Source organism: Mustela nivalis, assembly GCF_964662115.1.
Source record: "Mustela nivalis genome assembly, chromosome: 7".
NCBI lineage: Eukaryota > Metazoa > Chordata > Mammalia > Carnivora > Mustelidae > Mustela > Mustela nivalis.
This window is the reverse complement of record NC_139026.1, coordinates 146891331-146918848: the sequence shown is the minus strand read 5'-3', so window position 1 is coordinate 146918848 and position 27518 is coordinate 146891331. Positions and strand designations below refer to the sequence as shown.

At 58.3% G+C, this 27518-nt stretch overlaps 1 protein-coding gene across 3 annotated transcripts in view; it reads right to left on the bottom strand.

Annotated features, from left to right (window-relative positions):
• DIP2C (disco interacting protein 2 homolog C) overlaps positions 1 to 27518 on the bottom strand; it is a 347914-nt gene that overhangs the window by 170929 nt on the left and 149467 nt on the right. For 2 of the 3 annotated variants that reach the window (XM_082739775.1, XM_082739777.1), the window contains exons 2-4: positions 16990 to 17061; positions 15330 to 15497; positions 7031 to 7141 (exon numbers count right to left, since the gene is read on the bottom strand). In XM_082739775.1, the coding sequence (XP_082595901.1) occupies positions 7031 to 7141; positions 15330 to 15497; positions 16990 to 17061 (351 nt within the window). The remainder of the gene's footprint in view (positions 1 to 7030; positions 7142 to 15329; positions 15498 to 16989; positions 17062 to 27518) is intronic. The other variant, XM_082739776.1, reaches the window with a different exon arrangement.

Genomic DNA, 27518 nt, shown 5'->3' with positions numbered 1-27518 from the left:
CCAGTTTTCCCAGCACCATTTATTGAAGAGACTGTCTTTTTTCCACTGTATATTTTTTCCTGTTTTGTTGAGGATTAGTTGACCATAGAGTTGAGGGTCCATATCTTGGCTCTCTACTCTGTTCCACTGGTCTATGTGTCTGTTTTTATAACAGTACCATGCTGTCTTGGTGATCACAGCTTTGTAGTAAAGCTTGAAATCAGGTAACGTGATGCCGCCAGTTTTGTTTTTCAACATTTCCTTAGCGATTCGGGGTCTCTTCTAATTCCATACAAATTTTAGGATTATTTGCTCCAGCTCTTTGAAGAATACCGGTGGAATTTTGATCGGAATGGCATTAAAAGTATAGATTGCTCTACGCAGTATAGACATTTTAACAATGTTTATTCTTCCGATCCAAGAGCAGGGAATGGTCTTCCATCTTTTTGTGTCTTCTTCGATTTCTTTCATGAGTGTTCTGTAGTTCCTCGAATACAGATCCTTTACCTCTTTGGTTAGGTTTATTCCCAGGTTTCTTATGGTTCTTGGTGCTATAGTAAATGGAATCGATTCTCTAATTTCCCTTTCTGTATTTTCATTGTTAGTGTATAAGAAAGCCATTGATTTCTGTACATTGACTTTGTATCCTGCCACGTTACTGAATTGTTGTATGAGTTCTAGTTTTTTGAGTTTTTTGGGTGGAGTCTTTTGGGTTTTCCATATAAAGAATCATGTCACAGATAATCATATCAAAAAATGGGCAGAAGATATGAACAGACACTTCTCCAATGAAGACATACAAATGACTATCAGACAAATGAAAAAAATGTTCGTCATCACTAGCCATCAGGGAGATTCAAATTAAAACCACATTGAGATACCACCTTACACCAGTTAGAATGGCCAAAATTAGCAAGACAGGAAACAACATGTGTTGGAGAGGATGTGGAGAAAGGGGAACCCTCTTACACTGTTGGTGGGAATGCAAGTTGGTGCAGCCTCTTTGGAGAACAGTGTGGAGATTCCTCAAGAAATTAAATAGAGTTTCCCCATGACCTTGCAATTGCACTACTGAGTATTTACCCCATAGATACAGATGTCGTGAAAAGAAGGGCCATCTGTACCCCAATGTTTATAGCAGCAATGGCCACAGTCGCCAAACTGTGGAAAGAACCAAGATGCCCTTCAACGGACGAATGGATAAGGAAGATGTGGTCCATATACACTATGGAGTATGATGCCCCCATCAGAAAGGACGAATACCCAACTTTTGTAGCAACATGGACAGGATGGAAGAGATTATGCGGAGTGAAATAAGTCAAGCAGAGAGAGTCAGTTATCATATGGTTTCACTTATTTGTGGAGCATAACAAATAGCATGGAGGACATGGGGAGTTAGAGAGGAGAAGGGAGTTGGGGTAAATTGGAAGGGGAGGTGAACCATGAGAGACTATGGACTCTGAAAAACAATGAGGGGTTTGAAGTTACGGGGGGAGGGAGGTTGGGGGAACCAGGTGGTGGGTATTATAGAGGGCACAGATTGCATGGAGCACTGGGTGTGGTGCAAAAACAATGAATACTGTTACGCTGAAAAGAAATTTTAAAAAATGGGTGAAAGTGTTAAAAATCTTTTGTTTCTAGGACTAATGTTTTGATATTTACTGTATTAGCAAGTAAACTGACAAACTTTCAGAAATGCAAGACTTCGCCATCCCTGTCTGCACCTACCCTCTAAATGCAGTATCTCCACGACCCACAGCCTTGGAGAAATCCACGTACCTTCACGAGAGGATGAGTGCGGACAGAGCAAATCATGTGTGTTATTCCACAGTCTGACCTCACAGACATCCCTGGAGGTCTCAGGGTCCCCCTGGGTCCCTGGAGCCTGTCTGAGTCGGCTGTCCAGGGTGGAGACTGGGCCCCGTCGCATTCTACCTGGAGGGAGGGGGCAGGCCCCGGGAAAGGCCACCACTTGGTCCGGTGACACAGACGGACCCAATGTCCTTTCTTTTTTCGTTTTTTTTTTTTTTAAGATTTTATTTATTTATTTATTTGACAGACAGAGATCACAAGCAGGCAGAGAAAGAGGGAAGCAGGCTCCCTGCTGAGCAGAGAGCCTGATGTGGGACTCGATCCCAGGACCCTGAGATCATGACCTGAGCCGAAGGCAGTGGCTTTAACCCACTGAGCCACCCAGGCACCCCGATGTCCTTTCTGAAGCCATCTGCCATCTGCCCAAGAGACAAAACAACCTTTCTAAACATGTCACGACCCCATATGCTGCACGTTTATTTCAACTTTCTTCCTTGACATGGTTGGTCCTGGTAGGAACAGGAACGACACAGGTCTCAGTGTCATGTTCTAGGGCTTCTGGCTGGGGAGAAAGGGCCTAGAGAAACAGCTAGAATTTCTGCAAGTTCTAATTCGGACTTATCCAGTAAAAGTGATTAAGTGCCTAACACAGAGTTTGACGTTTTCTAGGTGCTCGCGAAATGCCTCTTCATTAATTCACTCTCCAAATCAAATGTAAGTTTCCAAATAAAGTTATTTAAAAGGGGAGAAGTACACACTATTACAAAGAATTCCAGTAGGACTTCATTACTGTGCAAGGCCATGGGTCTGGAAATGAAATGGAAAAGTATGGCCAAGAGAGATTAAATTTGAGGCTATATGGTTGATTGGATTGATTGCTAATTAGGGCAATTATCTAAGAGATAATAGAATTACTTCTCGGTTGATATAATTTGGTTACTGAAGCATCCAGAGTACTTTCTACTGCAAGCTGAGTGGTCTGCGGAGTGTGGAAACCGAAATCTCCTCAGGACCACAACACTTTCCCTTTTGAGAGTCTGAAATCCCCCAGGCCGTCTCAGGGAGACAGCCCAGATCCCCAACCCCTGCACACGCCAATGGGCCACATGAGGTTGTCCAGCAACCACACGACATGGTCAAGGAGGACTGGTGGCCGTACGCCGGAAGGGAAAGTGACTCACAGTACATCAGAGGACTGTGCACATCAAGGAGACTCAGGGCTGGCCTGTTTTCACAGCAGGAAATCGCAGAGACTCGAGGGGGAGACCAGCGAGGCTGATAACGACCCCAGGTCCTCACCAGTTCTCCTGCGGGGGGTGGGGCACCACAACACGAGGGGCACCCGTGCTGACCGCGGAAACCGAGAGCCCCAGCGAGGTTCGCGAGCACAGGCCGAGAGCGACTGCACAGGCTCCTCTCAGCCGTGAAGGAAGCAGTCGCTTCCGACTCCAGGTTGACAACAGGACGAGCAGGACGAGGTCTTAGAAAGCACAACAGCCTGTACGGAGTAGCACTGTCACAGCATTCCCTACACAGTCCTGGCCAGCAGGACCTACGACAGGACCCTGAGTCCTACAGCAGAGCTGGCTTCCGTCGCCCAGGCAGCCACATGGCCCGCGCACGCAGGCGGCACCACACACTCCCGCCCTCACAGCTACGCACACCGCCTGGGCCTCCGTCCTGCTGCTGCTCCCCGGTGAACGGAGGTCAGATCTGAGTGACCCTGACTCACCTTCTCACTGTGTCTCGACCTCGGGGTCCTTCCGACTCCCCTGCACGTGATCCGTGGCCACCAGGGTCTTCCCTGAACCCCTGCTATGCTCATCTTGTGCCTTTGCCTCAAGTCTTCAGGCGGCACCTGTCGCCTTCAGGACAAAGTCTAAGTTCCTGGGCCCGGTACACCACAGACCTTAAAATCTGGCTCATCCTCCCTAATTTCTTGCTTTTCCCCAAATGTATTACACTTCTTCACCTTCCTTCCTTCCAAAAATACTCACAAGGCAGGACTTCAGATGCTTGGGATACACGAACGGACAGAAAAATGTCCTTGCCTTTGCGGGCTCACGTTCTCACGGTGGACAGAGTGGGGGACACAGAGGCGTACCGACGACGCCGGTGGAGAAAGACGGAAGGATGGACAGACAGATGACAGGCAGGCAGGACAAGGGGCGACGGGCAGTGTCGGGGCTGGCAGCTGCAACGGACTTCCAGGAGCCCGAGCGCAGACACAGGGGCTGCACGAGGCAACACCATGTCCCGCCCTTTTACCGGGTGGTCGGGGAGGCTCGTGCAAAAAGTGACCTTGAGCAGAGACCAGAGACCAGCAATGTGTCCGTCCGAGGGAAGAAAGTTCTGGGCAGCGGGATCAGAGCATAAAGGCTCCGTAGCAATCAGGGGCTTCAGAAACACCCAGGAAACCGGTGCGGCTGCAGAAAGGGGACGACACGAAAGACAGGACCGTGGAGCGGTGGAAGCCAGACTTTGGGCACGGGAGGTGCGAACCTCACTCCGAGAGCAGCAGACGCTCTGGAAGACGAGCAGAGGCGCGTCGCCCACACACTGTGCGGGGTCACGCATCTGGCTCTCCCTCGGGGCCGTGAGCTCCTTCACCCAGAGCAGGCAGAGCACCGAGCGCGTCCCCAGGCTGGGGCTTCTTAGAGGAAAGTCAGACCCCAGGTGCCGCAGGTCCCCCCGGCGATGCTACCTGAGCAAACAGATTCCGAGGTAGGGCCCCGAGCGGGCTGGACGGAGACAGGTGTGGTTTCCTTCAGGCCGTGCGGAAGGTTCTGGCCCCCCCTTCACCACCACCCTCCCCCACACTTCCCTTGCAGGCTACTCCACTCCCCACGGTGGGCAGCAGCCTGTAGGGGCAGAAGGAAGTGCTCCTGAGGCCAAGACAGCCCCGTTTCCTACTCTGCTGACCCTCTGAGATGTTTGCTCGGAAACACCGACGGAGAGGCAGCGGCACCGGGCATGTCTCCTGAAACAGCGGGGAGGGTCTGGAGAACACACCTCAGCCACGGCCGGGAAACATCAGGGCTTACCAGCCCCGCCCCTCGTGGTTAGGAAAGACGTAATGGAGGAAACAGACCGTGCGTGCTCTTAAGTTCCATCTAAATTTGTAAAAAATTTAACACAGAAAGCTGGAGCTTAGAACAAGACACAAGTTACACCCTTGTATGTGGTAAGAAATAACAGAGGCGGACAGAGCCAGGGTCCCTGAGGTCTGGATGAGGCCCCCACTGTCTCACCAACAATCACACACCGCCCCGAACCAGCTCCTCACCTGTAATGAAAGACAGGACACCTGACTGGTCTCCGCGAGAACGGGAGATATGACGGTAGCCACGTGTCCACGTGTGTGTTGCGATGTCTCACGCAGCTGCACGTACCTGCACATCTGCATACAGTTGTGTGTATCTCCACGTGTGCAAGTCTACCTGTGTGTGTCCATGTGTGTCCGCACGTGTGTCTGCACGTGTGTCTGCACGTCTACGTATCTAGGTCACACCTGTGTCTACATGTTTGTGTCTAAATGTGTGTTTCTGTGCACTAACATGTCTCTGGGTCTACGTGTGCCTGTGTGCGCGCATCTGTGTACCCACATGCGTGTGCACATACATGTGTGCTCTGCAGGTGGTGTGTCCACGGGCTTGTGTACACCTATGCATCTGTGCACCCGTGTCTACTGTCCGTCCGTGTGTGCCTCCACCACACAGGCCTGTGAGTGCACGGACATGTGGCTACACACGTGTCTCCCACATACGTGACTGTGCCACCAGCATGTGGCTGTGCCCGTGTGTCTCCCGTGTGTGCGACTCTGCCCGTCCCCGTGTGTCAGCACTTGTGTCCGCTGCGCGTGCGCACGCCAACACTAGCACGGTCGTGTCCGGACAAGGTCGTGTCCAGAGCGAGGTAACAAGCATCTCACGGTGAGCCGACAGCACCTGCGCACACCTCCCCCCGCCTGTGTGAAAGAGGCCTCTGAGACCCCTGACCCACGGGGCATCCTGACCCATGCTGGGCATTCCAACGTCTTGGAAACAGAAGGTGGAGTGGGGGACAAGCTCCTGCTTCACCCTGTCCCCACAGTGTCCCCACACTAAGGCGTCTGGGCACGGGGGTGGGAGGGCCAAGGGGCAGCCCTCAGCCTCCACTGCCTTTCCAGCCACTCTCACCCCCCAGATGACAACCCCGTGCTGTAAGGTCGGCCCTGCCCCTTCCTCCCTCCCAGGAAGGAGCCAGCCAGGAAGTCAGGCAGAGGCTCCTTGCCTTGTCACCCCGCTAACGGAAGGAGCCCGGATACAGAACCAAGAGCACGGTCGACCCTCCAGCCCCGGTGTGCGCTGCCCAAGCTGCCGCATCCCACAGCCCCCGCTTCCTGTTCCGCAGCATCAAGGAGCAGTACGCACCCCGTCTGCAGTAAAAGCCAAGCGGGACAGGACTTGCGAGAGCGCTTGCAAAATACAGAGTAGGAGCGTCATCTTCTGTCATGGGGAGCAAACCCCTCCGCCCCAAACGGAGGTCCCAGCAGCAACACTTACTGATCATTTACCTTAAAAGCCGTAGTCTAGTCAGGGAAGCAGGAAAAGCAACTTTAATGCAGATGCTGGGGAAAAAAATCTCTCAAAACGTCATTAAAATATTAATCGTCACACAAGCTTTCTGACGAGAGACATTAATGGGACACAATTAATGACCGAAATCTAAGCCAGCCAAAGCCCGGTGACGGCTGCAGTGGAACGGAGTTACCAAGACGGCGTCCCCGCACGTGGCACCGTAAGACACAAAGGAAACAGAACACAGGAAAGTGCGGATTTCCTTTTTTGAAAACTACTTGGAAAACAGAAATCCTGGGGATAAAAGAAAAGGAAAAAGATTATACTCACAGCCAAGAAAATACAAAGTGAAACCACATGCTGAGTAGTAACACCTAAAAAAACCCAAAATTTGGCTCATGAGAGATTACTGTTCAGTTGTTGTGAAATTCTAAACAGCAGACGTTATCTTGAAAAATGTGAAAAGAGCTACTGTTTATTGCGTTCTAACGTGTACCCTGGGGGGGTGTTTGTCTGGGAAGCAGATGTCATCACCTGTGACCACACAGCCGGCCCGAGGCCACCGAAACGCACGCCACCCCCGCCTCGCCCCGCGCAGGACATGCACCCGCCCGTCCCCTTCACCATCCCCGTCAGCATCACAGACCGGGGAGCGGTGACCACACGCCCCGGTGCCTTACCTGACCGGTAGCGCTCATCGCGTGACCCTGAGGACCTCCGGCGGTGGTAGCGCGTGGAAGGAGCAGGAGTGACGGGAGCCCGGCGCTCGGGAGGCAACGCCTGATCCACCCCTGGGAGAAGGGAAACAGCAGAGTGAGGTAAGGCTCTACCCGGCGGCCCGAGTCCCTCCGTTTGGTAAAATCACTTGGTAGAACGACGCAGCAGGTCAGGCACATCCTGGACACGGAGCAGTTAAGGGAGAAGGGTTGGGTCAGGGGAAGGCTCGACTCGCGCCCTGACATGGCAGCCCGTACAGACCCCGCACCGCTCCCTGCCCGCACATGCCTGCGCGGAGGGGAAAGCGGAGCCCACGGCACCGAGCTACGGTCTTCTCCACACGGCAAACGCGCAGAAGGTGATGCTCGTTCTTGAAGAGATTCAATGACACTCATCAGGAAGGTGACCTTTATAACACACCCCACAGGTCAGCTTAACAGTCCGATTCTGGGAACCAGGACTGTGCGGTCACCTCTGCTCGCTCAGTGTCTAACTCGGAAACCCGCTCCCTCTGATGCGAAGGGACTGGGAAGTCTCCATTTCCTTACGGTTGTGACGGGTCACCCGACGGGATACGTGGCCAATGACAGCTGCTCTGACGGGTCTTAGTTAAGAGCGGACCCAGGTCTGGCGATGACGATTCGGTGGCGCGTGGGACCACGAGCAGCGAGGACAGCGTGGCCACGTGACTCAGAAGGTGCGGCCGGAGCGGTCTGCTGGTGCCGACTCAGGAGTGCGGAGCTGCGGAGCACGGGGCACCCAGCAGTAACTGCTGCGTCTTCAGAATGGACGGCCACACCTGGCAGAGGAGGTCACCAGTGGTCGCATTTTAACCGAAACCGTTTCGTCCCTGTTTCCGCGATGGCTCCACGAGGGCCGTTTCCAGGAGCGCTGTGACAGTTCCTCGTGCTGCTGGCGACTGCACACACTCCTTCCTTGAAGCAGGCTCCACGCTCAGCGCGAGGCCCGAACTCACGACCCCGAGACCAACAGTCTCACGCTGCACCGACAGACCCAGGCAGGCGCCCTGTGGAACCCCCGCGCCTGCTGGCACGTTTGTGGCCCGTGACGGGGTAGGTTTCCTGGCTGTTACCCAGTTCCCTGCACCAGAACCGTGCCGCCGACACGCGTCCCTGAACGTCCTGATGACACAGCTGCCAGACCTCGTCCAGCTAGAGTCTGCAGGTGACCTTTAAAACCACTCTTTCCTCTGACGCACAGAATTCATGAACCGAGGAGTACTATTAAGTCACAAAGAAAAGTGTCCTCATTCGGTACTTACAGTCGTGTTTACAAACAAGAGGTTACGATCCCTCCGAACGGCCGTGTGAGACAACACACGACCCCTCCCAAGAGCGCACCGTGCCCAGCCGTTGGCAGGATCACGAGTCGGCAGCGAAGCCCCTCCTAGCTGACTTTTCCTCTACTCCTGGGGGAGTATTTGCATCTTTGGGCTCCACCGTCGTGGCTTTCGACGGACCTCTCGCTAGTTCCTTCAGAATATCCCAACAGAAGTGAAAACCCTTCCCAACCCTCTCTCCCCGGGGCCGTCCCTGACAACGTGGGGACAGTCTTGTAGCTCATTATTCCGTTTCCCTGAAGACCCTCCCCGTGGGCCCCTCCTGCTCTAATCCGGGCCGGCAGGCCCAGACCTGCTGCATGCCCCCCCCCACGGCACCCCTTCCTCCTAGAACTGGTGTTCGCCCAGACGTCTAAGCAGAATTACATGGAAATCTGAAATTTTAAGAATTTGTAATAATCAATTTATTTGAAAGTTACGTGCATTCATTGCTTCTCATGTCAATCGCTCCGATGGTGTACTATGCGTGAACAATCTGTCTTCCCCTCTCGACTGCCACAGCGGTTACGTTACTCCCAGCGAGGAGCCGTGAGCCGGCGGCTTCCTCCTCTGGGGGTTATCACAGACCCATCTCCGGCAGCAGATCTTTGACCCAAGCCGCCCACGTCCGGAGGAGGAGACCCCGTCTCCTGGCTTGTGAGTCAACACAGGGGCGTCCGTCACTGGTGGCTGCGGCTGTTCTCCGTCTCCGGGCACATGCTCAGACTGTGCCTCGCACCCCACACTGGAGGTGCTCAGGTCCATTTCTCCAGAGAACAAACATTTCTGGGGGAGGGAGGGGGTCCGGGCTCACCCGCTTCCTGGGTGCCAAGCCTCATCGTCTCCCCGATGGTGCCCATGAGACCAGCACCGTCTGCTACCCTGGGCACCCCCATCCTCGACCCCACATAGCACTAAAACCCGTCCCTGTTTCTCCCCCTTGTCCGTCCCATGGATTTACCCTCCGTCCGTGTGCAGGTATCTCCGTGCGTCCTGCTCCGCATGCACGTTCAAACTGCCAAGAGTGCTGGACTCTTCCCCACAGCTAAGTCCGTGGGCCTCTCACAGACCGGAGAGTCAAACACAGCCCCCAGAATTCCCTTAACCTTCTCCCCGCCCGGGGCCCCGGCCAGCCACATACTTCCAGCGACCACAGGCCCCGTGCACAGGCCAGGGCCTCCCACACCAGTCCGCAGCCAATTCCATATGCAAACACGAACGTCCATGTCCACAGGCTGAAGCGCACGGCTCACAGCACAAGGTTTGAGAGAAACGAGTTAACTAGCAAAAGGAGAATAGCTTCACCAGCTCCCCGGCAACAGGGCATTCTAAAGAACTAAAACATGGGTGTGCACACCTCCATCAGTAATTCACGGTGAACGCAATCTGCAGCGGCTTCAAGCATGTTCCGACAAGGAAAAGCCATCCGTCCAACGCGCAGCCCCTCCAGATAGGAATTTCCCACCTGTCCACACTGGGGGCCCGAGGCCGTGTGTGGAGGGGTCTCTCCTGTCGCGTGTGAGGCAGCACGAGAACCCAAAACAGTACGGGAACACACCGAGCTCCGGACGCTCCTGCCACAACCAAGAGCCCATCTTGGGACCACCGGAGCGTGGCTGCATCACGTGGGGACCGGCTCGGAGCAAGGACACTGGAAGGTGAGGGTCTCGAGGGAGCTGGGGAAACCTCCAAAAACACAGAAAGCCAGCGGGCCAAGATTAATCCTTCTTAGGCAACAACGTGGCAGGGATGGAGTGTCCCTCGCTTATGAAGCACCGTGCAGCAGACAGCGACCCAGCCTCGGGTCCCACATGAATCGAGGGACAGAGCACCAGGGACCATGCTCCGGAGCCATCCGTCACCCTGAGCCTCGGTTTCCCATTGTGCGCAGCTCTGCCAGGCTACACAGCCCCAGAATGCTCACAGGTGGCGGCCCCTTCCCTCAAGACGGGCACCCCCCCCCCACCAGGGCTTGCCGGCGCGCTGGGAGCCCTGTCCTCAGGGTGGAGAGGTCGCGGGCTGCTGGGCTCCGTGTGCTGGCGCAGTGACCAGTCTCATGGGCAAACCTGACTGGTCCCTTGAAGAGAAGCGGCCTCGTGATCTCACCGCCAAACAACACGTGCCCCGGTGACCTTCTCAGGACAGATGCTGCCCAGGGAGGAGATCAGGGCAGCAGACGGCTGTGAGGTCAGCAGACAGCGACACGTCCCTCGGATTCTTACTCAGGAGGCAGCCAGTCAGGAGCAGGGACGTCTGTGTGCTCGCCTCCCCCGCAGCAGTGCTGCCTCTGGCCACAGGGGGTCTCGGGGGGCTCCTGAACAAACACTGGGGTCTTTCCGGCATGAGCAGGGCCCTGTGAGGCTCCCGCCAGGCATGCGTACAAACATGACCTTCCGGGAGGCTTCTGTTTCCCTCGAGAACCCCGAAGGGGCTTGGGAAGAAGGAACCCAGGAGTCCAAGAGGAAAGAGCAAGGAAGCCAGGCAGGGGACGGTGACCCAGCCCGGGCCCCCGGCGCTCTGCCAGCAACGACCTCAGACAGCCGCACACAGGTCCGTCCCAGTTTCTTCCAACACACGACGAAGAAAGAGCTCCGCAAAGGAAATCCCTCACAGCGCAGAGCTGTCCCCTGCGCAACCTGCCGACTCCAGGACCGGACGTGGAAACCACGGCGGATCTCACGCTCACGAGGCACGTGGTCCTGGGGCTCTGCGGCCTGGACACGCCACGTGCTTCAGGCCAGGAGACCTGCCGTGCAGACCACCCTCGCTCACTCAGGAAGTCAAATGTTCGAGGAAATATCAAGACTTCCAATTCAGACAGCAAGGGAAAGAGAGAAAGTAGTCGTTTTCCACGTATTTTCAAAGGAAACTGCGAAGGATTTTGGAAGATGACTTCCACAAAAATGCACCTGGAATTCAAAACCAGAGACCTTGATCCAAATTCTGGTCTTACTCTTAGCCCGTGTGGAACTGAGCACATCTCCCAGCTTCCACACAGGCTGGGGAGCAGACGCGGACATGGTCACGAGCGAGTAGCGTCCCTGGGCCCTGGCTGGAACCTCTCGGTCCTGCGTCCTCGCCTTCAGCGCCCATGGAGCCCGGGGCCCAGCGGGGCTCACAGCATCTCTAGGCCCCCACACATGTGGTCCTGCCTCAGGAGCCTGGGGAAACTGCGGAGGGCTTTTCCGTGATTCCGGTCTGCACAGAAACGATGTCTGAACTGTCCCCCGCTCTTCTGGTACCGGACGGACTCTCAGGGCAGCACCTCCTTCCGCAGTCAGTGCCGTCAAGCCTCCACAGAAGACACGCAGCACACTGTGTGCACACGGACGGGGAACCTGCCGCGTCTGCTTTGTACGGACTTGGGTCAGAACACGCACAGACAGAAATCCTCTTCCCTCCACAGTGGCCCCGACCGTCAGCCCGACTCCTGCCTCTGCCTCTCACGACCGAAGGCTTCGCCAAAATCTGCACACAACCGCTAACCATATTCCTGTCAACAAATTTTAGTTTATGAGGGACTCATTCTGTGGAAAAGTGCAGAAGATCTGGAACTTTGGGGAGCTCGACGTGCACTCAGCACTCACTCTTTGGTCCCCGAGGAACAGAAGCTCAGGGGGAAAGCACGCACGAGGTCAGGAGCGGGGTCGCAGACGCCGGCGGGTTTCAGAGACTCACACGAGCCTGTTCCAAAGCGGACGACTTCCTCGCTGCCCAGGCGGACACCCGGATCCCGCTCCCAGCTCTGCTCACGTGGCAGAAGCTGACACGGGACACGGCTTCGTGTCCTCACCCTCCCCGTCGTCACCAGCCTCGGGGAGCGGCAGCCCGGCCCGCAGGGCACCACTGGGAATAACCGGAAATCCATGTGACCGAGACCACAGCAGCGTGTGCTGAAACCGGAGTCCGGCAACAGCAGCAGCGGACTGTGCACTGAGATCATGACCGTGGGGCTCACCCAGGACCCGGGTCGCCCCCCCAGCCGAGGGGGGCTCAGTTCCTACAGCAAGTCCACCTGGAAAGGATTCATGCCGAGTCACACACCAGAAACCTGATTCAAAGACCCATTTTCTCTTCGGGGGTTTATGTGCCTGACACCCTGTCGTCAGGAACAGACCACACGACCCCAGGTAGGGGTCCCCAGGTAGGCTGCTGTCCCTCCAGCCCTAGCCGGGATGGGCTCATGGGGCTTCCGGGCCCGGGGCTCTGCTCTAGGGGACCCTAACTCCTGCTGCGGAGTGAAGACGCGGACCCGGCTTGCAACGGGCACCGGAGGGGCAGAGGCCTGGCCCGTGGCAGCTCGGCAGACCCAGGCCCCCGCACACTCTCTTCTCGGAGGCCCAGAAGCACCTGCCCACAGTCTGCGTCCTTCAGGCCAGATGAGGAAGGGCCTCATCTTCCGTGGGACTAGAGCAGAGCGGCACACAAACACACTGCCCCGGGCCTCGGCGGGGCTGGCTCCGGGAACTTCCAGCCCCCAGAGCCCAAGCTCCAGCACCCGCTGGACACGCTGGTCGGGAGGACACGGGCAGAGGCCTATCTGCCACCAGCAGGGCTGTGACAGGGCCACAGACAGCAACTGGCCCATCCTTCAACAGATCTCTGAAAGCACCGACATCCCCGGGGCGAGCTGGGCATGGAGCCGTCAGAGCTCACCCACCGTCCGGTGCAGCTGCGCAACCGTGGCGGGAGTAGAGGCTCGTGTGGGGCGGGACCAGAGGGCCTGTCCTAACCCCAGGCATCCCTGCAGAAGGGACCCGGGAACCGGGCTCTGGACGACGCACAGGGGCAGGCAGAGGGCACAGGCGGGTGCAGAAGGCCGCCCCACCACGGGCCTGGGACCCTCCCGCAGCAGGCAGGTCCGCGGAGCTGAGGAGGGGCCGGGCGTGCCGTGTGCAAAGTCCTTCTGATGCAGCTCAGCTGGGCTCTGGTGGGGCCGGCCGCCTCCCTGAGCAGAAGCAAACGTGGCCACTCCACCCTGACCAGGAGAGGCCTGTCCGCCGAGGAGGCCGGTCCCCAGGGAGGAGGAGGAAGCGCAGACTCGTCCTCCAGTCTCGTGACTGCGATCCGCGATTCCCGGAACGTTGTCGGGAAAGCAAGTTGGCGCGGCTGGGCTCCAGGGGGACCACTGTCCACGGAGAAACGCCACGCGGTCATGGGGACAGGCTCTTCTGACATACGCGCTGTGGGACAGGGACTCTGGCGCAGGGAAGTCTCACCATCTGTGTAATGGCGGAACGTGACCACACGGCCTCGTCCCGGGAGCCACGGACACCCGGTTGTGGAAGCCAACGCGGGCACAGGTATGCCCGCAGAGACTGGTGGTGGTGGGTCTGCGTTCTGTCCTTAAAGTTGTATCAGGCTGGACATTAATGACAGAGACAGACTCCGCAGACAGGGACCAGGACAACGAGTCAGTCTTAAGTAATATTTCCTCCTCGAAAATGATTGTTAGTGTGTTTTCCTGACGTCTTTTCTTTCTCCCAGAACAGTTTTTTCCTCAAGATTCAGGGATGCACTCAACACCACGCTCCACAAAGACAGCCTGTCTTCGGGGGCACCTGGTACCTCCGGCGTCCAGAGAGGGAAACCAGGAGACAGACGCTTCCAGAGCACATCCGCTGGGACAGGCTAATATGCGGGACTCCGACCCGAGTGCTCACATGCTCCTACAAGCCTCTCCAATTCAGAACTGTGTGTCCCAAACGACATCTTAGAAATGGTTTTAGAATACCTCCTAGGAGGGTTCCTCTTTTCTCTGACAGATAAAAATAATGTTAAAAAAAGGTTCACAAAACACAACGGCCTTACAAGAACGCGCTCATCGGGGTGAGGAAACTGGCCGCACAGACACTTCTCCTGAGATCCTGTCCCCAGAGCGTCGCGTCTCCGACTGAGCACGTCGGGAAAGCCCGGCCGCCACGCCCCTGGCTCTCAGGCTGCCTCCCCAGCTCTACAGAGTGAATGACGGTCCGCACACTCTCTCAGAAACAACGACTCGCCATGAACACCACCAAACGGGCTGGGAATCTGCTGTCTTGAGCCTTGAACCACGGGGAACCTGTCTTCCCTTCCTGGGGTGTTGGGCCGGGACCAAGGACCCCAGAGCAGCGTCCCCACGCAGGCCGTCTCCTCCTCGCCTCGCAGTCAGGTGCGGGGAGGCGGGGGCTCCCTTGAACTGCGAAGCAGACCCCACAGCGAGCGCCTGAGTCCGCAGCTCTCACCCACCTGCCCCCGGTCGGCTAGCTGGGCCCAGAAGACGAGCGGGAGCCCCAGCGCAGCGCCTTCGAGACTGAAGCCAACACAACTGTCCACTTAGCTCTTTATTTCTTCAGGGTTTTCAAATAATGGCCTTCATGTGGGATAAAACCCTACAGATAAACGAACCAATGCTCATTTTCTTGTTCTACTAAAAGAGGCGCTAAACTCATTTTTTGAGCTTCTTATATTCAAAACACGACCACAAAAGTCCCTGTGGCCTCTGAGCAGGCTCGTGGCCTCTGAGAACACACTCTCCGACCTCTGGCTCAATTTCCCTCTTTCCCTTTGGAAACGAGATCCCTAGCCCGAGACTCCCTCGCCGACCCGGACGCCCGGGGTAGCAGAAGACCCGTCCGGGCCACAGGATGACAGGATCTGCCGCCTTCTAGGGGTTTCTAAGCGGTGTTCCAGCAGGGAGAACAGGGTGGTAAGACACGGCGTCACGCCCTCAGAGAGGAGACTCAGAACGGGGCCCGAGGCCGTGCGACAGCTGGGGCGCGGGGGCTGGAACCCGCCCAGAGACCCAGGGCGGCATGTCCTCAGGGAGCAGCAGGAGCCCGTGGGGGGCCGGGGCTCACCGCGAACCCCTCCTGCGCCGGCCCCTGCCCACACGGGGTTGGCGGCCCTATCGTGCGGGGCCTCTCTCCGGGGAGGACGCTCACCGAAGCGAAAGTAAAACAGCGGCCGGTTCCCCGCGGTGCTGGCCACCCGCTCTCGGCCCGCGGCTTCTCGGACGTCGCACACCCCGATGTTGCCGGAGCGCGGTGCTCTTCCCGGGGCGCCTTCGCCGTGCTGCAGCCTGCAGCGGACCACGGCAGCTCCGTTCGCTGCTGTAACAAGTTGAGAAAGACTAATTAATGCAAACTTGCGTTTTTTAAAAATTTGTTACAGCACTGAGCAGAGCTGCCGCCCCATGCAGAACAGCACAACGGACCGCGCGACATGGGCCACCCTCCACGCCCCACCGCACGGTCAGCCTCGGCCTCCACACCGCCCGCGGACTCACTTCTGTACCCCCGGGGTGGGTGAGTCAGAGACACTCAGAGCCCATGCGCCCCGGCAGTCCCGGTCAGAGATGCGGCGGCACCCCTGCCGGGAGGCGTCCCCCGCCCAGCCTCGGAGATGCCGTGAGCCTGGCGGTCCTGTCAGCAGACCACCAGGTCCTTTGCCCACGTCTGCTCCAAAAGCCTTCCACGCGCAGCCGTCAGCCCGCCGTGCAGCGGACTCGCTCTCTTCCACTGAACGGCACAGAGCTCCCCCTTCCCGAAGCAAGACAGCAGGAAAACCCAGCCACGGGCTAGCAGGCCAGCACGACACGTCCACCTCCACCTCCACCTTCTCAAGCATCAGGCAAAGCAAGGAAAATACACAAAATCAAAACAAAACCACAAGCACAACAGAGAGCCCACCCGCCAAGTCAGGTCCCTGGAGTGCACACTGGGGGAAGCACCCCTCCCCGTGCTAACGGGACACGAGCAGGGGCCAGGGGAGTCGGGGGTCCCAGGAGGGAGAGGGACAGAGTGCGTCTGTGCGCCGTGTGCACCTGCAGACCCACGCCTACCAGAAGCGCTTGCAACAGGTCATGTCAACGGTGGGAACTACAGGGGTCCTTCAGGTGCTGCCCTTTCTCATTGAGGACCTGGGTCAGATTTGTCACTCCTAAAACCTAGCAGGTGCTCAAGGTCACCTCCAACGGAACTACGCTTCAGTCAGAACTGAAGGGCCAGAAGCCCAGCCTGGGAGCGTCTTCCTTTTCCTGAACGTGCAGAACGTCAGTCATGTGCACAGACATTCTACAAACCCGCACCCAGGAAACACTCGAGCGAGATGGACTTTGTCCTTCGGGAAGAACGCGCGGCGTCTTACAACCGCACTTCAGAACACGGCCCGCCTGTCCCAAGTCACGGCCCACGCGGGACGCTCTGCCTTCGAGACCTGCCCCCTCCGGACGGCAGCCAAAACTTCGGTAATTTAAACTATGGTCAATGGCAATGATTTTTAATTCACTAAACCAGAAGTCACGTTTACATTATAAATGCTCCCACAATTTTTGTTCAGAATCAGCATTTTAAAGTAATCCATGGATTCTTGCCAGATGAAAGACCCGTTATATTTATTTGCACAATTCCAGAAGAGTCCTCCGCGCCTCCCGTGTCCACGAGACACACGCAGTCACAGGGGAGGCTGGCGTGCCAGCGCCACGTCCGAAGTGTGACCTTCGTGCAGGCTGGGCGTGAGAAAGGGTTTGCACTCGGGTGTCACTTGCGTGTTACACTTAAGTCTTAAAATTAGACGCGTTATATACGCAGGGAGGGTACGTACTCGGAGGCTGGGGCAGGTAGGCTCCAATGAGTTTCGACCTCTTCTTTTCATATCCTTTTTGGGTGATGTCACCTGGAAGACACGGAAAGAGACACTCAGAATGGGCTCAGGGACGAGTGGGTCGCTCACCGGACTCTAAGACGCCGCAAGTTAAGTCTTTTGGGTCATCTGTTTGCCTTTTAATTATAATTTAAAGAAGAAAGCACCTGCCGTTGCCCTGGGCCCTCCCCGGCCCTCAAGTAGTCACGTAAGTTACGTAAGAACCGTTGTTGGCTTCTGGTCGCCCCGGGCCCTCCCTGCGAGCTCTCCGCTCTCAGAGGACCCAGAATTCGAGGCTGCGCCCTCACTCACAGCAGCCGAGCAGGAAGCATTCCGGTCTGCGTGGCTCTCCTTAGCTCAGCCAACAAGGGACACCACAGGCATCGACGCAGGGGACAGTCACCCAGACCGCTGCCGGTCAGCGTCCTCCCTCACTGACCAACCCAGCCGGTCAGGCCCCAGGACACCAAACTGCTTGGGGTGCATGAAAGTGACTCAGAGCACATGCAACGGGAAACACAACAGGGCAGAGACCGCGTGACCTACGGAAACCCACGGTAGGTGAGGAAGGTGCTTATCTTCCAGCAGAAACTGAAAGGTGAAAGCCAGAGGTTCTGGCGCAGAAGAGCGAGATAGCAGGCTGACGTCCTCCCCAGCGCTGGGGAGCGGACACAGCAGCCGCGGGACCCCCGACAGCCTTCCTGACTGTGCGTGCAAAGACACACCAGATCCTGGCTGTGCCCTTGAGTGTTCTGGAATGTTTTTTCCCCAATATTCTGATCAAACCATCATTCCCGAAAGAGCTGAACACCCACTTGCTAGTAACAGTAGAGCGGATCGGTGAGCGAGCTTTTTCTCATGTCACAAGCTCCCTAAATCTAATGTCACACGCTCCCTAAATCTGAGCGAACCATACAGCACACAGAGTGTCCGCGGACTGACCCGACAATCTCACGGCCCCACTGTGCCTTCGCGTGCACCCCATGAAACACACGCCTTGTTTTAAACGACGGAGGTCTGTGCAAAGTGGTTCCCGCTATCAACCGGCCAGCATTTCCGAGGCCATGGTAGGTCCGCGGGTCACCGTCGGCAAGGACGCTCCCGGCACAGCGCTCAGCTGTACGTGCACCACGGCTGTGCCCACACCCACCGTCGGCGCCGAGGCTCTCCGCTGCTTTTGGAAACGCTCTATCCAATCCTCCGTTTTATTTACTTATTTTTAAAGATCTTATTTACTTTTTTGAGAGAGAGAGAAAGTGCACACACAAGTAGGGGGAGCAGCAGGCAGAGGAGGAAGCAGGCTCCCCACTGAGCAGGGAGCCCGACGCGGGACTCAATCCCAGGACCCTGAGGTCATGACCTGAGCCGAAGGCAGACGCTTCACCCCCCAGGTGCCCCCCAAGCTCCCTGTTTTAAAAGGATGCCTGAAACCTCAACAACCCGAACCCACGTGCACGTCCACGTCTGGAGCAGGCCTGCAGCTCACGGGGGAAAGGGAGTGAGCGAGCGCATTAGGACGCCGGCTGAGAAGGTCTGAGAAGGTCGGTCCGGGTCACACCCAGCACCACCCGCCTCCTGACACGTTAAAGACCAAGCACCGCAGAGGAAACAGCCAAGACCAATCAGCAGAAGCGCCTCAGGACGTGGGGCTGGGGTAGGACCGTGCGGGGCGTGGGTCAGGGTCAGAAGCACACAGGCCCCCCAGGCTGCTTCAGGTCAGCCCACCTGCGTGCAGGGGATGGTGAGCTCCCAGGCCTGCTCCCAGACAGGCAGGAACTCTGCTCCTCACGAACAAGGCCGTGCACACCCGAGGCTTCTCCCAGCCCCAGCAGCCCGGAGGAGCAGCTGCCGGCAGGCTCCCTGCGGGTTCCCCGCCCCGAGCACGCGTGCTGCCCCCACCGCTCTCTGAGCACGGCGCTGGCGAGGAAGCCGGTTCATTTCCGTCTCCCTCATCCTCCACGGCGCAGGGCAGCACTTCCCCAGTCCAGAGCCCGTCGGCTCCCTGCGAGGGAAAGGCTGTGACACTGGGGATGGGAAGAGGAACATGCAACCGAGGGCCACAGCGGTCCCGACTGCCCCTGAGCACGAGGCAGACACCTGCGGTTTGCCCGCCCTGCCAGCCCCTCCCCGGCTCTTCCCCAGCCTCCCAGCAGCTCTAGGCCCGAGTCCCAGCCTGGGTAAGCCGGCACCTTTCACGGTTGCTCTGCACCCAAACTTCAGCTCACGTTTAGGAAGGTCTCAGATGGGACGCCTGGGTGGCTCAGAGGGTTAAGCCTCTGCCTTCGGCTCAGGTCATGATCTCAGGGTCCTGGGATCGAGCCCCACGTCGGGCTCCCTGCTCAGCGGAAAGCCTTGTCCATCTCCTACTCCCCCTGCTTGTGTTCCCTCTCTCTCTAACAAACAAAATCTTTAAAAAAAAGAAAAACGTCTCAAAGGAACACATAAGTATGGGGGGAAGAGATCCTTAATTTTTAGCACGGGACAACCTCAAAGAAAACTCAGTTTACTGGCTTACTTGAGGAAGTTCCAATTATCGAGACCTTAGACCTCAGGAAAGCAGGACTTTTCCTGGTGAAACCAGGACTGTGCGTGGAATTGGAAGAGGTCAGAGTTGGCCTTGCAAGGGCACATCCACACAGGTACCTGACCCCACACGGCCCCTAACACTGCACAGGTCCCCGACCCCACACGGCCCCCAACCCTGCACTGGTTCCCGACCCCACACAGGCCCCAACCCCACAAGATCCCCAACCCCACACAGGTCCCCAACCCCGCACCGTCCCCGACCCCACACAGGTCCCTGACCCTGCACCATCCCCAACCCTACATGGGTCCTCAACACTGCACAGCTCCCAACCCCACATGATCCCCAACCCCACACAGGTCCCTGACACCACACAGGTTTCCGATGCCCAAGGCCCCCGACTGCGCACTGTTCCCGACCCCACACAGGTCCCCAACACCGCATAGGCCCCGACCCCGCATACCCCCTGACCCCACGCAGAAACGTGGGTGACAGGAGACGTCCGAGCTTCCGAGCACTGAGTCCCGCGCCCCCCACCACCGGGAAACCAGGCTCGGACGCCGGCAGCTCGCAGGGATTTCCAGACTTTCCGTGCTCGGAGCCCTGCCTGCCAACGGCCCTACAAACCCACAAGCGTGGAAAGACCATTTTTACTAAGCGACTTCCTCCAGATCAGGGGTCGCCGACTCCACTTCCAGTCTGCGGACTGTTCCTGCCCGTGAACCCGCCGCCGGCAGTGCGCCACACTCCCTCGCACACCACGCGGCCCGCCCGGGCACACGAGCCTCCGGGCCGCCCCATCGTCCCCGGGACAGCGGGTCTCACAGGCGAGAGCAGGCAGGAGCGTGCTCGTGTTTCCCGGCCGGGGCCCCAGAGCAACGCAGAAAACACGTAGACCAAGTCCCCAACGGCCACCCTGGAAGCCGCACCCTGGACCGTCCGCCCCGCCCCTGCCTGCCCGAGACACACTCCCCTCAGGGCCGCTGGGCCTTGGGGCGCTCTCGTCACGCCGCCTGGACGGCTGCTTCGGGCTGGCCTCTGTCACACGTTCAAGCAGCCGCTCCTCAAACCCAGGGCGCGGTGCCATCAGGGGCCACCGTCCCGCAGAGCCGAGCCCCAACCCCGCTGGCTCGTGAGCCGGCATGGCACACAGGTGCCGCAGAGCAACACCGGGTGCCGGCCGGACGGTGCCCGCGGGGCAGACCCAGGGTTCCTGCAGGGGCTCCCCAAGAGCCCGGCATGAACGTGTGGAGACCACAGCCGGAGCGTGTGCCCCCACGAACACCCAGTGCCGTGGCAAGGGGCCAGGGTCACTCGGGGCTGAGACGCCCTCCTGCTTGTCCCCTCCACACGCAAGTCCGTGTCCACACGCAAGTCCGAGCGTCGGTGGACGGCAGCCCCACGGGTTAGCGGTGACACCGCCCTCTGCACACAAGCAGACCCCCGAGGGCGGGGCTCTTCCGTGCTGCCCTTCGTTCTGGGCCTCCGGTGAGGGTTTTTGTGCAGGTGCTTGAGAGAGCAAGGGTAGCAGACGGAAGAAGGACGGACGGGCAGACGGCGGACAGAGGGAAGGATGAAGGGACACGCAGGGTGGACCTGAGCTCCGCACACAGCTCCGCCGTCCTGAACCGCTCCCCGGGCTCCGCCCCAGGCCGACCCACAGTCAGGGCTGGGACGTCTCCGGGACAGCACAGCTTCTCCGTTCCCTGCCACCCGTTCAGGCTGAAGGATGGATGGGCGCCCCTCGCCCGTCAGCCTGGAGCTGCAGCGCCCACCGCCGGCAGAGAGGGGCCGTCCATCCCGCCACACCTCTCAGCAGGAGTTTATTTATCGTCTGTGGTTCCCCGTGGACTGTCCGCAGCCCACGGCAGGCTCGAAAAACCCTGCTAACGTCCAGGGACCCCAACCACAGGACTCTGTACTCAAGTTCTCACCACAAAGCCCCTCAAACAGCACATTTCTACATTTCCGAGCTCAGGACACCTGCCACCCAACACGCTTTCATTTCGGGAGAAAGACACAGACCGAAAAGTGCAGAAATCATCTCTCCTCCGTGAGCAGAACGTAAAAGCAATCTTTTGAATGTTTTTCACTTTATCAAAAATATGTAAATCACGATCCTCTAAGAAGCTTCTTCCGGCTTAAAATTCAGCAGGAGAAACCACAGTCACATGTTCTCTTACAAAGAGAAAAGATTTGCAGACCGGTTCTCAATTTAAAATGAAAACCCAAGGAAAGCAAAACCACCGGCCACAGCCGAGTAACACTGAAAAGGGGTCATTCTTGTCCGCTCCGAAGGAAGCACCCTCCTCCGCACGCCATGGCCCCGAGCTCCAGGCCAACCCCGAGTCCCAGAAAAGGGAAAGTCAAGCAGACGCCGGACTGATGTGCACACCGCAGGGCCCCATCTGTCCGACCTGGCCTCACTCGGGAGACCCGGGCCCCCCCCGGGAGGGGATCGGAACCAGCCCCCCGGGGACGCCTGGCTGAGACGTGAGAGCGTGACGGCCGCGGCCTCTCCAGGCGACGGGACAGCGGGTCGTGATGTGCCCATGGGACAGGACGTGCCCCAGAGCAGATCACGTGCCACAGGCCACCTCCACGCTGGAGCCCGTCAGGGGAAACAGACCCGCCGGCGGGACGCTCTCCGTTCCTGGCATCGGAGCGTTTCTCCATCTGAAGCCGGCACGCGCGCTTCACGGAGCAAAGCGATCATTCCCATGTTTGGAATTTCACAGCCGTGAGGAGCCGACTTCACGCCCCCCTGAGCCGATGGCTTTCTAAGGCGTACGGAGCACGGAGGATGGCGCTCTCCCTCCGGCCCGGCGGCTGCGGGTGGTGCCAGCTCGGTGCCGAGCTCTTCTTCCAGGAAGGCGCTGTGACGTCCGTGCATGCACCCACCTGCTCAGGAGCGGAAGCAGGAGGAAAACTGAGACCTTCCTGTCCCCGAACACTGCTAGGGACCCTGCATGGTCAGCTTCCCTCCCTGGGCTTCCCCTTTCTCATCGATAAAATACTGGCCGGGACGCCTCCCACCCACCCCCATAGTGGAGACCACGGAGCCACAGGGCACGGGGGCTCTCAGGAGCCCCAGCAGGACACCAGGTCTGACAGCCACAAACACTTCCCAGGCTCTGTGATACGCCCATGCCGGGACGACGCGGAGGCAGCGAGGCGCCCGGGCAGGGATCCCGCCCTAGAAACGCGCCCACCCTGCATGGCCCACAGGTGGCAACTGGAAAGGACCCTCCGGGGACAGGCAGCCAAAGACAGACGATCTTCAGAAGCCCCAGAAACTCTGAGCAAACCCAGAACTGAACCCTCACGGGTGTCTGGCTGCTTCTGTCCTCTCCCTGACACCGCCACCCAGGGCCAGCCGCCCCCCGTCGGCGGGACAGCCCCTCACCGCCCGCGACCGCCCGCGACCGCCGTGACCTCCCACCCCGCGCGTCCTCCCTCCACAGACGCGCCGATCGTGGCAGCACCGCAGCCCAGGAGCCCCAGGACGGCTGAGACCATGCCCACCAGCAGGGCCCGCACGTCCTGGCAGAGCCGGGCCTGCGCCCGCCACCACTCCGTCACTGCACTGACACAACGCTCTCCCCGATGCCAGCCAGATGCGCGGCTATGGCGACAGTCTTCAGTTCTTCAGAGGGGGAGGCCACACTTGCAACGTAGAATTCAGAAATTCAAATTCCATAGGGGACTCCCGCTACGACAGTTGGGACAACTGTAGATCCTTTCGTATGAACGGAAAATCATTAAGGCCTGTTTAATGCTCAGTGCGACGGAATCCTCGGGACGACCACCGACTGGCACAGTTAGGACTCTCGTGGGAATGACCAGAGGCTCCTTTCGGCATTCGGTCAATGCCATGACCACAAAGAAAAATACCACAACTAGACCACCATGTCACTCCCCACCCGAGCCAGCGAGGCCCAGAGCCGATCCCTCGAGGTCTTACTTTAAGTATCATCCTACGTTCCCGGGGCTGTTTGCCTCGGTTTGTGCGGAGCTCCAGTTGTAGGAAGGATGAGAGGAGACCCGGTTTTCTCCGAACACGAGAGGTGTCCGCGCAGCCCCGCAGACGAGCGCCCAAGCCACAGAGGAGCCGGGATCCGGACCCTGACCTGCCCCACACTGGGCTTGCCAAGAATCGCAGCAGAACCTGTTAGATGCTCGGGTGCTGACGGCCGTCCACAGAGGACACGTGGGCCTTCTCCACCGACAGCCAGGCCCGCCCGACAGCCCAGAGCCTTCCATCTGTTCTGACCATGTCTGCAAACTGTTAAAACGAAACAAGGGTCCCCGTCTGGGTATTTCCTGCGGCCCAGAGATGCCTCCCGTGGGGGAAAGCAACCATACACGCCTGGTGCCACGTCCTGGGAATGACCATGCGAGTCTGAGACGAAGCTGTTTCCGGTTCTCAGACGGGACCCACGGCGGCAGAGCCCAAGCTTGGCTGGACAGTGGTTGTCCTCGCCACCGTCACTTTGTGGGAACACTCACGGACCACGGGGACCACAGGTAAAATGTGTTTGGTGCAGCAACACTGTCTTCTCCCAACACTTGCCCTTTACAGACTTACGAAGGGTTATGAGGGTCCTACAACAGCTGTCAGCTCTGAAGACCCAGACGAACCCAACACGTCAGGGTACCAGCTGCCCACGGTCCTCCACGAAGACAGGACAGGAGCTCCCCGTGCGTGCCCTTGGGAGGAGCCAGGCGTGGCTCCCCGACGGGTCACAGGGTGCAGGGAATGGCCTTCCCCAAGCAAACCACACGCTGGGATGTGGATCTCGAAACGTAAGTGCCACGAATCCGGTTCTTCAGGAACAGGTCAGGACAGGGAGGCATCCAGAGAGGTCTCAAGGTATGTGAACTCTGCTCTTCTGCTCTCTGGCTGAGTCATGTCCCGGCCACCGCTCTACAGACACGTGGTCTCGTGGCTACCACTCTCTGGCCCGTGGCCGCGTCTCGTGGCACCAAGGGCAGGGAATGAGGGAAGACACATACGAACTGTTGTGTCCAAGACATGGCTCCTGGCTGTGACACGACCGACATCACCTGGAGGCAGAGGTGTGGTGCCTGGGCCTCGGGAGCTGGCTAAGCTCCCCCCGCAGACGCTCAGGCATGGGGTGCAGGCCCGTTCCCCCTCCTTGAAGAAAGGAGCCGCACCGCCCCCCACATTCAGCTGGAGGACAGCACAGCCCAGCGTCCCTCGGACCTCCCGGAGACACAGACCCGAACGGGAGTCGGGGACAGCTCCGCCGCGGCTCTCCCCTGCACCCGGTCTTGACCTACAACTTGGTGACGGCAGGTGAAGGCCGCTGAGCTGTACGCCCACCCACTCCTCCTGCGGAACATCTGCTGACCCTACGCCGCGCCGGCCAGAGGTGGAGGGTCGTGCGGCAGGAGACTCAGCCCCACCACCCGATGTTTGCTCCGCGGAAGAGTAAATCACAGCTCTACTTCCACTTCCGAACTGTTTTAAAGGAGGAAAACAGGGCTCCTGGGGGCTCAGTCACTAAGTGTCCGGCTCTTGGTTTCAGCTCAGGTCACGATCTCAGGGTCGTGGGATCGAGCCCCGCACTGGGCTCCGTGCTCAGCTGGGAGCCTGACATCCTGTCCCTCTGCCCCTCCCCATGGTGCGCTCTCTCTCCAAAATAAATAAATAAATCTTTGAGCAAACAAAAAAGGTGAAAACAAAACAGTGACTCGGTGAGTGATTCCAGTGACGATCCTACCCGGCTCCATCTGCCAAGAAACGGGAAACAGCGCTAGAGACACGGCTTGTACTGGACAGGGTGAGAACGGCTGCGCCGACCTCCCGCTCGCTGGTGTCGAGATACAGAATGAGAACGGGAAGACTCCGCACGGCTTGTGTCAAGGAAAGAGAAAACAGTCGCTTCAAAAAGTTCTGTTGATTCATTTGAGAGAGAGATCAAGAGAGAAGGACGTTAAGAGCCAAGTGGGGGAAGGAACAGGGGGGCGGCAGGCGCCCGGCCGAGCGGGGAGCCCAATGCGGGGCTGGATCCCGGGACCCCGAGATCACGGCCTGAGCCGAAGGCAGACGCTTCACCGACGGAGCCCCCAGACGCCCGAGAAAACAGAATTTTGACAACAATCACAAGGATTTCTCCAGCTCTTAACCTCCTGTTCAAGGGGAAAGGGAGCCACACTTGGATGGATCCTTCCCAGAAAACGAGGCTGCGCGGCTAACACGGTTTAATTCCTTTCCAGAAGACTCTTCCCACCTGTTCTCCCGTAAGGCTTTCACGCAGACTCTCCGCCCACCGGAAAAGTCTGCAGCCCGTAACGGCTCTCTCTGGACCCGTACCAGGGACTTGGCCTAAACCTGCCTGTCGCTCCGACGTCAAAGCCAAGTCAAAAGGCACAATCCCGCGGCGAGTGTTTCACCTGAGAGCGACACTCCAGGTTCCCGAGTGTGCTTCCCGGAGACAGAACTGCTTTATCTTTGGGAACGAGGAGACCGTTGCACGGGAAGACCTCCCCTTGGTGTCCGCGAGCACGTGGACTGCACACCCCAGCTGACCCCCCAGTGCCCGGCCGGCCGGAGGAAAAGCGAGCAACAGGGGATTCTTCCGCAGGCCCCAGGCTGCCTACGAACGCTCACCAGTCACGGCGGGACGGACATCTGTTGGAAAGTTCTGCAGAAGACGCTGACCACACTCCAGCGGCCGCAGGAGGACAGCTGCCATGCGGAGGGGTGTTTGCTCCCACAGCCCCGGTCAGAGCTGCTTCCCGCCCTCACGCCGCAGGCGAGCCCCTGCACACCCCCTGCGTCCTGTTATACACACTGTGGGGTCTGACACCGAACGGTGAGGATCTCATCACCGGCATCCACGTGAGGGCCACGTCGGTAAGAGACAAAGAGAACCAGGGTCCTCAAGCTACAGGAGGCCAGCTCAGGGGAAAACACCCTGGAAACTCTGTGATCGAAATTGTGAATAATGAGACTTTATGCTGGCATTTCGCATTACGTTATTTAGCAACTAAATAATTCAGTGTATCTTTTTTTTCTAATTAAGAAAGCCTAAAGACTGACAAGTAACTTGGTTCTTTTCAGCTTCATAATAAAAAGAGGAAACAAGCCAAAATTCCTGAGACATCACACCTTAGGGTTACATCATCCGCCTCCTGGCCTGGCAAGCGCGCAGCACCCAGCAGGGAAGGGAGGCTGGGAAAGAGAACGGCAGCTCCTCGTGCTTCTGGGTCTTGACCCTCGGAGCCCCGTCAGAGCTCAACGCCATCAGCATTCAGACGCCTGAGCGCGTGACTCAGCGGACCCTGCCGGAGAGCGGGGTCCTAGTCCCACCGCAGGAGACCAGACACTCCAGGAACATGCATCTCCGCGTCTGCTCCCGCAGCCCAGACGGCGCTCGGGACCCGGGGCTGCCACGGGGGAGGAAGGGGTCCGGCTACACAGGGAGCCGTGGTGTCGTGGCTACCAGGAGCTCCGAGGAGCGGTTACAAGTGCAAACTCCGAGGAGCGGTTACAAGTGCAAACTCCTAAAGGCAACACATAACTCAGAGGGGGAGAGCAACACTGCTTCAGTCCCTTTGGAAGATCAAAGAGCCGTGGAAACATGAGCCGGGGGCCCGATGCACAGGAGACAGGGCCGCCTGGCCCTCGTCAGTGGCCAGGGTTGGGTGAAGCCCGCCAGCTTCTCCGTCTGCTGACCTCCCTCTCGGCAGCACATCCCCAGCCGGAAAAACCCATCAGGCTTCCCTTCGTCGCTGTGTCCTGACTGGTAAGCACCCAAAACACACACTCAATCATGGGGATCATCCCATGACGTATAAAAACACCCACACACCCCAGACTAATAAGACCGCACATGTCCGTTAGCCCCAACAGAATACCGCTTTACAGGGGGAGACGGGCTGCTGAGTGAGGGAGCTGTGGCCCCACGGACGGCGACGGTGTCACCTGCCGACCCGA